At 36.2% G+C, this 10419-nt stretch overlaps 1 protein-coding gene across 1 annotated transcript in view; it reads left to right on the top strand.

Annotated features, from left to right (window-relative positions):
• LOC135107818 (ionotropic receptor 93a-like) overlaps positions 1 to 8661 on the top strand; it is a 76076-nt gene extending 67415 nt beyond the window's left edge. Inside the window, exons 6-7 of the mRNA XM_064018111.1 lie at positions 2004 to 2147; positions 8379 to 8661. Coding sequence (XP_063874181.1) covers positions 2004 to 2147; positions 8379 to 8585 — 351 coding nt within the window. The 3' untranslated portion in view covers positions 8586 to 8661. The remainder of the gene's footprint in view (positions 1 to 2003; positions 2148 to 8378) is intronic.
• The last annotated feature ends 1758 nt before the right edge of the window (positions 8662 to 10419 follow it).

A 10419-nucleotide genomic window follows, 5' to 3' on the forward strand; every position in this document is an offset into this window, starting at 1 on the left:
GCAGTGTTTACGGTTTCTTCAGCACAAGGACAATCTTTCAGTGGCTTATTTTACTTCCTGGCAAATAGTCGCCATGTAATGAAATTCAACTATAATAAACGAATGGACAAATGCAGTACAATATTATCAAATGCAAAACACATGACCTTTATTAAGAAAGGGAACATTATAAATGTAATAAAAAAATAGTAAAATGAAATGTGAAAATATTTAGAATATTCAGGTAACTTAGAACTCCATCAAACAAAACTTTTTTTTTTTCACTTGGCATGTTTTTCGAGTCTTAATAGACTAAATATTTTTGTCGGTTCTCATTCACAAAGTCTGATTGTACACATCATCATCCCCCTCCCCCCCCGCCTCTCTCTCTCTCTCTCTCTCTCTCTCTTTCTCTCTCTCTCTCTCTCTCTCTCTCTCTCTCTCTCTCTCTCTCTCTCTCTCTCTCTCTCTCTCTCTCTCTCTCTCTCTCTCTCTCTCTCTCTCTCTCTCTCTCTCTCTCTCAGGTCCTCCATTGCACAATACGTCCTCCTAACTTTTGATCTTCCTCGTCTCTTGCCCTATATTTACATCTGCAATACTATGAGTATTCTAACTGCAAAAGCGTTTTCTCTTCTTTTCGCATAGTCTTGTCACTATGTTCTGCTTTCTAGTAGCCCTTTCACAAAATTGTGTATAAACCAGAAATAAAGTAATTTATCAGATTATTTATTTATTTATTAATTCATCTATTTATTTATTTATTTTTATTTATGTTTTTTGGGGTGGGAATGCTGAAAGAATTTGTCCCAAAGATGTGTCAGTTATATTTTGTAGTGTTCAAAACTCAATTGGAGTATTGTGTCCAGTTTTAGCCCCAATGTAATGATATAACACTATTGGAATTACTTCCCTTAAGAAAAGAAATTATAACTTGTACACTAACTGTCATATTCTGCAGAAAAATGATGATTAAGATGTGATCTAATGGAGAAATATAACTAAAGTGTAGATCAGGGCAAAAAAAAGTACCGGATTCAACCATGAAAAAAGGTTAGATTTAAAAAGGAGATCAAATAATTAGTTCTCATATAGAATGGTAATTCGCTGGAAGAGATTAACTTTTTAATTTTCTCCTTAAATTTCAAATTCTACACCAGTCGCAGCGATTCTTTCAATAATCATCCAATGGACCTTAATTATCTTCAAGTGGCCAGTATCTTTCCTCTGCCGCATTCTCTGAGTTGGTTTTAAGCAAAATTAATCTCATCATAAAAAAAAAAATATATATATCACACGGATTTTTTAAATAATTTATTTAACATGTTATTTGTATTGTATATACATGGTTTATATTGTTACAATATCCTTGCGGCATGTGAAATGTGTTAAGATAGCGATGAAAAGTGACACATCGACATAAGGCACATGTTTCTGAAAGGTTCACGTAATGAAAATAAAATAAACATAGTTACCCAAATTTCAATCGAAGGATGAACATGAGACAAATGGTTGGTTTTACAATTGCAATCAATGAACACCAATTATCATACTTTTGTACCAGTAGTCCATAAGGGATGGATTTGTTTCTTCCCTTTCTTTTACATTACCTCGATGAAGTTATGTAGACACACGATGAGGAGATCGTTAAAATATATATTCATAGATATAAGATCATAAATGTACTGATTGCACAACCATAATCATTGATCTGCCACTTCTCGCTCACTCTTCTATACGTTAATAATTTTTGTAATTGTATATTTGACAACAAACCAGTGTTATCTTATTAACATCAGTCCATAAAGTAGCTGCTAAAATGAAAATCTAGAAAAAAAATGCTAGGAGACATTTTACGCTGCGAGTCATCTTATTGGTTTAATCCTAAGTGATCATGCAACGATATAACTTCTTACTTTATATTTGTAATATGTATCCTTTTCACTAACCATGTATTTACGCAAAAATTCGAATATTTATTTTCATTGCATATGGAATTCTTAATGTTTGTATTTTCATTCTTTAAGGAATGCTTTCAACCTTTCAACGTGGCGATAGGACTTCAAAGCCATTCTCCTCTGAAGAGATATTTTGATACGGCTGTGCTTTGGCTGACTGAAGGCGGGTTTCTGCACCATTGGTTTGATGAGACACTCCTACAAGCAAGAATTGTAGGTAACGAATGTGTGTGTAACTGTTTTTTTTTTCTTTTGCTTGCATATACACGATAATGAAGTATGTATATTATTATTAAAGGTACAAGGAAATATCCTAACGGACATTTTTGTTAAAAAATGTTAATGCGTGGAGCTAATTTACTTTATACATTAAATTTATACATTTAAATTATACATTAAAAAGTATTAATATATTATCACTCCATTTGTAATATATATATATATATATATATATATATATATATATATATATATATATATATATATATATATATATATATATATATATATATATATATATATATATATATATATATATATATATATGGGCAGAAGATTTTTTTCTGATACATGTGTTGTTAAAGGTGATGGATAATTCAGCATTCACTATTTTTTTTTAGGATTTTCTCTTTATTCCTCAAGAAAGTTTTATTCCCTTTCGAAAGCCTGTTTAAGACCTCTCCGTATGTGGTCATTTCTGGTAAAACAAGGATTTCGGCTCCTAGAGCCCTCTTCAGTAGCGCTGTTACTTCTCAGGGTATAGGTGAGAATATGTTGCGCTAGCCGCGCGAACGTGCTGATATCTCTGAACCGGCCTAGGAGGTCTGTCTCCCTGCCTGAGCGTCTGATTGGCTCTTGCCTCCCTGCTCCTCTTAACTCGTTGCTGGTCGCAGATTGGCTGCTGTCTCCCGGTGTTGGCTGGTTGTTTCCTCCCATCCCGCGGTGCATGTTAGGAAGAGCTGGGAGGTTGTCTGCCTGTGTATTTAGCGTAGGTGCCATTTCTTTGATGAATAAAACTTCTATAATGCTCAATCTTCGCAAATCTTTACAAGTCTCCAAGATTTCTGTATTTAGTCTTCACGAGACCATACGCCCTCCTGACTAAGGAAAAAAAAAAAAAAGGTGGAGTGCAGTTACCTCCCGCTCAAATGTTTCGGCCAAAACCCAAACGCTCTGGTGTGATAAATGTACTCCAAGCCTGGCATAGGTGTTTTTGCCATAAAAGCGATCGCAGTTGTCGATGAATGTCCATCCCTTATTTTTACAATGATTCGCGAGCCTGCAATTCACCACTGTAGTAGCCCTGGGCAGTCACTCAGCATCATTGGGTGCCATCATCATAGAAAATTGAAAGATAAAGAAGCAAAGTTATTGGAGATATTATTTGTTACATGCCAGAAGTCAATAGGAAAGTTATATCTTGGAAGATTTTGACACTTTTTTTTTTATTAATGAAGGTGCTTTCTGCTAGCTGGAGAACAGATTTGGCATGGTTCCAATCAGAAATATAAAGTGTATGAGATTCAGGCGATGAAAGGCTCAAATACCTTTTATGGACCATCTCTCTACCATGAATAGCACGAGAATATGTTTTGTTAAACCAAGGTTTGGGAGGTTTAGGGCGTGAGAGAGAGAAATGTACGCCTCCATGCCAGATACAATGTTACGTGTTCAGCACACAGAGACAGGTCTCTGATACGGGAGCACTAGTCACTCCAGGGAAAATTAGCATAATACCTTCTCAGGACCATTTCAATTAGCAGATGCAAAACGCCAGAGGCACCTCCGCTTTGGGGGATCGTGAGTAGGGACTGGAGCAATAGGATAAGACATAGATATAAGGTTATGCTCGGAGGAGCCCGATGGAGAGAATAGGGTGACAGCACAAGCAGAAGGATTAGAGATGAGGAAAAGGTCAAGAATGCTGGGTGTATCCCCAAGCCGGTCATGAATATGAGTATGATGTTGCACCAATTGCTGTAGGTCATGGAGGATAGCGAACTTAAAGGCTAATTCATCAGAATGGCCAGTGAAGGGATAGGAAAGCCAAAGGTGGTGGTGAACATTGTAGTCTCCAAGTATGGAGACCCCTGGGAAAGGGAAGAGAGTCAGGATGTGCACCACTTTGAAATTTAAATACCTTCGCTGACATATCTAACCAAAGTTTTCTAGACTTGCCATTTCTCTAAGCAAGTCTTTATTCAAAATACTTCTATGATTCGTGTAATAAACGCTTAAGATATTCCTCATCTTTGCTGAGCTGATTACATTTCTAGATTTAACTAATTTGTCCTTCCTTTAGTCTTCACGAGTCTATACGCCCTCCTGGCTAGGAAAAAAAAAAAATACGGTGGATTGCAGTTACCTCCCGCTCAAATGTTTCGGCCAAAAACCCAAACACTCTGGTGTGATAAATACTCCAAGCCTGGCATAGAAGGTGTTTTTGCCATAAAAGTGATCGCATTTGTCGATGAATGTCCATCCCATATTTTTACAATGATTCGCGAGCCTGCAATTCACCACTGTAATAGCCCTGGGCAGTCACTTAGCATCAACTACCCTTTTAGGCAAGACACCACTTACCACTCGAATCCATCCGTTGTCTCTAATCCTATCCAACGCCTGTCTAAACTTCCTCACTCACTCAACTCACTCCTGACCTTACCAATCCTCACTCAATCCCTCCCGTGCTGAGAAAAACACTGAATTTGGCCCCATCATTTTCTAAACACGTTCCTAGCCTATCTGCTACCTTCTCTATCCCTGCCCCTGACAAACATACCTTCGTCCTTCGCTTCGTATTTCTGGCAAAAAAAAAAAACACCATCTAAATGCCTAACTTATCTCCAAGCACAAGCACTCTACCCTGGGGCACTTTACTTGAGGGCAGGGTTAACTGCGTCTGCCCCTTCCTTCCTTCAAGGCGAAGCGCCTTGAAGACCTTCATCCTCTTGGCGACCCTGCACACAACCGACTACTGTTCCACCATTACCTTATTTGGTCAAGTGATGGCCGGGCCCGACCATCCCTAAGGTGTTGAGATCCGCTCACAGAACTCAATCTGCAGGGTTGGGATCCTCTCACGAAACTCAGCCTGCAACTCCGAGATCCTTCGATGGAACTCAGCCTGCACCTCTGAGACCTTCACAACGAAAGCCTCGAGAACAGAAGAACTAACACAACCAGACGACTCGGCAACACAAGGCACCATCTCTAGCTGCTGTAGTTAGCCTCAGGTCACTAGCTCACTAACATAGACACGTTCGTTCACTAGAAATCCTGACCTGAAACTAAAGAGCTATGACTTGAGACTGGAACTCTGAACGGGGACTGAAGAACTCTGACCTGATACTCATGGCGATTGTTGATGAAGTCTGAGAGCCAACGATAAGAAATGGTTACAGGGCGTGATTGAATATTTTCTGCAAGATGATGGTGTGAGTAATAAGATCTACATTTTTGTAAAGTCAGTGAAGGTAAAAATCACGCCTTTCTTCTTGCCTGATCTGGCAATGAGTGGTAAAGTTGCTATGCATGTATTGCTCTGGTTGCTATGCCATTATAAGATCATTCAAACACAAAGTCTACTTAGATATAAGGCTGGGAATGGGGATGATGGTTATTGGCTGGATTTGGATGGCATTTCCGAAGTTAAGGAAAGGGCAAGCTTTTCACGCAGATTGGCAGTTTGCTAGCATTAATGATATAGGAGAGGGAAATGACAAGCTCTGGGTGGAACTCCATGTGACCAAAGCTATAGATAGTCCATGAGACGCCTGTAGTGCATCGCGGTGACAGCATCCAACGGAGGGTTGTGAGGGGCATGGATTGGTGTTTACCAATCCAAGGTATTTGATTAAAAAGCAAGGAGAGATGATGGAAAGTGTGTGAGTGTGTGCGTAGGTCCTAAGCTCGCGTCATTTATACCCTGGCAGCAATCCTGCAAAACTTGATCTGGAACTTGTGAAAAGTTTCAAGAACAGAAAATTTCAAACGCTTACCAGATCTCATTATCTTGAGCCTTCTACCCTCTTAACCTTTATATTTTTCCCCAGAATCATGCGAAATCTGTTCCCCAACTAAAAAAAATAATCATTAATAGAAAATATCAAAATCTCTCAAAATCTAAATCCCCTCGTGATTTCTAGCACCTAGCCAAAAATATCTCCAACAACTTTGCTTCTTCATCTGTTCATCCTTTATTTCAGTCTGATGGCACCATTGCTGTCTCATAAACTTCTAAAGCTGAACTCTTTGCTTAAACCTTTGCTAAAACTCTACCTTGTATGCTTCAGGATTTGTTCTTCCCTCTCCTTCACTCTCCCTCTCTACTTCATGCTACCCATTAAGATTCTTCGCAGTGATATATTCCATGCCCTCGCTCGCCTTAATCTCGTAAGACTTATGAACCTGATGGGGTTCCTCCTATTGTTCTCCGAAGCTGTGCCTCCCTAGTCAAACTCTTCCAACTCTGTGTATCAACATCTACCTTTTTCTTCTTGCTGGAAGTTTGCCTACGTTCAGCTTGTTCCTAAAAAGGGGTGACCGTTCTATTCCTTCATACTACCGTGCTATTGATTTAATGACCTGCTTTTCTACTTTTTTTTTTTTATCTATCCTTAACAAGAAGATTCTTAAACATCTATCACTTAACAAGTTTCTATGTGATCGCCAGTATGGGTTCCGTCGAGGTCTCTCTACTGGTAGTCTTCTGGTTTTCCTTACCGAATCTTGGTCATCCTCTTTTAGGGATTTTCGTGAAACTTTTGTTGTTGTCTTACACATATCAAAAGCTTTTGAGAGTGCGGCACAAGGCATTTTTTTTTTCTTAACAGCTACGGTTTTTGTCCTTTTCTATGTAACTTCATCTTAAGTTTCCTTTCTGACAGTTCTGTTATTGTTATGGTAGACGGTCACTGTTCTTTTTCTAAATCTATTAACAGTGATGTTCTTCAGTGTTCTGTCCTGTTACCCACTTTTTTCCTATTATTAATCGATGATCTTATAAACCAAACTTCTTGTCTTATGCATTCCTACGCTGATGAAACCACACTGCGCTTTTCCACGTCTTTTCGTAGACGTCCAACCATTCAGGAAGTTGACAGTTCACGCAAGGAAGCCACAGAATTCCTGACTTCTAATCTCTCTAACATTTCTGATTGGGGCAGAGCAAACTTAGTATTGTTCAATGCCTCAAAAATTCCTCCATCTGTGAACTTGACACAGCCTTCCAGATAGGTATCAGCTCTTCTTTAATGATACTCAACTATCCCCCCCCCTTTTTTACTGAACATCCTCAATTTGTCATTTACTATTATATACTGAAAATCTAACCGCTATTTTCATGCTAACTGCTCTTCTGATCTCGCTAACTGCATGCCTCCCCTCATTCCGCGGTCTCGCTGCGCAAGATTTTCTCCTTTCTCTCATTCCTATTTTGTCCACCTCTCTAATGCAAGAGTTAATCAGTATCCTCAACCATTCATCCCTTTCTCTGGTGAACTTTGGTACTCCCTGTCTGCTTCTGTATTATTTCCCTCTTCCTGTATCTTGAACTATTTAAAGAGGGAGGTTTCAAGACACTCATCTTTTAATTTTTGACGACTGTTTTTTTTTTTTTTTTTGTCCTTGGTTGTTGCTCTCCCTACATTAATATATATATATATATATATATATATATATATATATATATATATATATATATATATATATATATATATATATATATATATATATATATATATATATATATATATATATATATATATATATATATATATATATATATATATATATATATATATATATATATATATATATATATATATATATATATATATATATATATATATATATATATACATATGGTCATGGTAATCTGGAAACGTTAGGATCTTTCCTGATCTACTTTTCCTCTTGGCTTCTGTCACTTTACAATAAACATCTCTCTCTCAATTTTCTCTTTTCTTTATCGAGCATACAAATAAAGTTTTGTCTGTTAATTCTGTTCTGATTATGTGTTCCCATTTAACTTCAGATAAGTTTGAAATGTTGCCTGAGATTCCTTAAAGAAAGCTGGGATAACCTCAGAAAATATTGCTAAAAGTTTTATATATAACTGATATCAATCTTATTTTGTTTTAGTGTAGTCGTATTGTCAACATCTACAGCTGAGAAATATGTATTTCATGCTGTCTGTCATTTTGCCAAGCACGTAAAATTGAGGTATACACTATTGCTGTGTTTAGCCGACTTGAACCTGTGGTAGATCCTGAACGAAACTCATTGGATAGTGTGGCAATACTTTCTATAACCAATTAGCATCTTGGAGGTATTTCAAGATTTACTGTTAATGCTTTTATTTGAACAGTTGCTTTCTATGCAGCTGAAAATATGATATTATGTGCACGCAAGATATTACATTTTATTTTATTTTCTTTCCAGTATAGAATGTCTGAAAAAGAAACGGAAGAGGAAGATAAAAATATTAAAGGCAATGCAAAAGAAAAGGAATTCAGTGGAATTCAGAAAAACATCGCTTTGACTGTGGAACATATCCAAGGAACATTTATGATCCTCGGTATAGGATGTGGAATTTCATATTTAGCATTTATTATTGAGTGTTCTGCGGTGACCTTGCTGCGAAAGTGATGCCAAGATGTTTTCTCCATACAAACAGTTGATGGAATTTTGGCAATATTTACAGAAGGATAGAACATAAACTATTGTCAAGAGTAAACTACGTATATATAAGAATTAAAGATTAATAGATTATTCCTCTATGTTTCATTTACAATTAAATCTCTCTCTCTCTCTCTCTCTCTCTCTCTCTCTCTCTCTCTCTCTCTCTCTCTCTCTCTCTCTCTCTCTCTCTCTCTCTCTCTCTCTCTCTCTCTCGCTCTCTCTCTCTCATATATATATATATATATATATATATATATATATATATATATATATATATATATATATATATATATATATATATATATATATATATATATATATGAACGAGGCAGTAAATAATGGTGATAGTTATATCTTATATTTGTACTTTAGTAAAGCATTTGACAAGGTACTCAGTAATCATGTTGTTAGTGCTAGGACACTAGAGAGCTTTAAGAGAAGATTAGACATGTTTATGGATGGGGATAATAGATGAAAATAGGTAGGTATATTTCATACAGGGGCTGCCACGTGTAAGCCTGGTCGCTTCTTGCAGCTTCCCTTATTTCTTATGTTATATATATATATATATATATATATATATATATATATATATATATATATATATATATATATATATATATATATATATATATATATATATATATATATATATATATATATATATATATATATATATATACTCGTATATATATATATATATATATATATATATATATATATATATATATATATATATATATATATATATATATATATATATATATATATTTATATGGCAGAATAAATATCATTATGGTGGGTAAGATTAATACAAATTAGTTCCTGAGTCTAGAGTAGCAGGCACCTCTCTTTTTGTGAGGGAAGAAAAGCATCTCTTTGATGTCTCTCTAGAATAGATATTCCTTAGCAATGGTAATCAAGTAAAATAGGCGAATTTATGCGCATAACTGTGAGATCTCATTTAGAGTTAAGAATCTGATCAATTTTCATTTAGATAAGTTGTTATTTACCTCTAATAGTTTTTGATTTACTAATTTGATATATTTACTTTGAATTATTTTTATTTTTTTCATTTTCTTTTCATGATTGATATGCCAACTAGATTACTAAACACTAGTGAGGGCAGATTTATTGTGAACAATTACCTGTCCATTATAACACAGAATGTATCCATAATTATTTACCTGTCTGTTATTCATGCTTTCATATCCTTGCGATCTTGTTCTTCACCAAACTCTTAGAGTCCTTCGTACTTTTTCTTTATTTCTGCTGGTGTCCTGTCCTCATCACCAACTGCATTAACTTCAGCTGTCACAATTGCCCACACCCTGTGCTAAGTGTGCTTGATTTCTGTGGTTACAGGAGCACTCAGCGCTTCCAGCAGGACTACCTTTCTATCTTGTACTTCTCTGATAAGTACATAACACTCTTTGTCACTGAATTTGTTTTTTTTTTTTTCTAAGTCTAGCTTACCATGGTATGCTTTTACTCGTGTCCACTAATGTTCACAAACACAATTGATAAATTTCGCTTATGTGATTGGCTGCATGTGACTGTAATGTCTGCATTTTATTGGCAGAGATGCTCTGACGTCATCAGATGCCGTGATATCTGTACTCCTAACACAACGCTCCCTTAAGAAAACGAGACACTAAAGGGAGTTTTGAGTATCGACTTTTACTGATCGCTTTTAAGGTGATAGTAGCAGAAGGTCCTTTTCAAGGCGCGCTAAGGGAGAGTTTTGAGCATCCGGCCCTTTATCCGTTAAAAGAGATCCATCCACGCGCTCTGTACAGTG

This window comes from Scylla paramamosain, chromosome 16 (assembly GCF_035594125.1).
Source record: "Scylla paramamosain isolate STU-SP2022 chromosome 16, ASM3559412v1, whole genome shotgun sequence".
NCBI classification, from domain to species: Eukaryota; Metazoa; Arthropoda; class Malacostraca; order Decapoda; family Portunidae; genus Scylla; species Scylla paramamosain.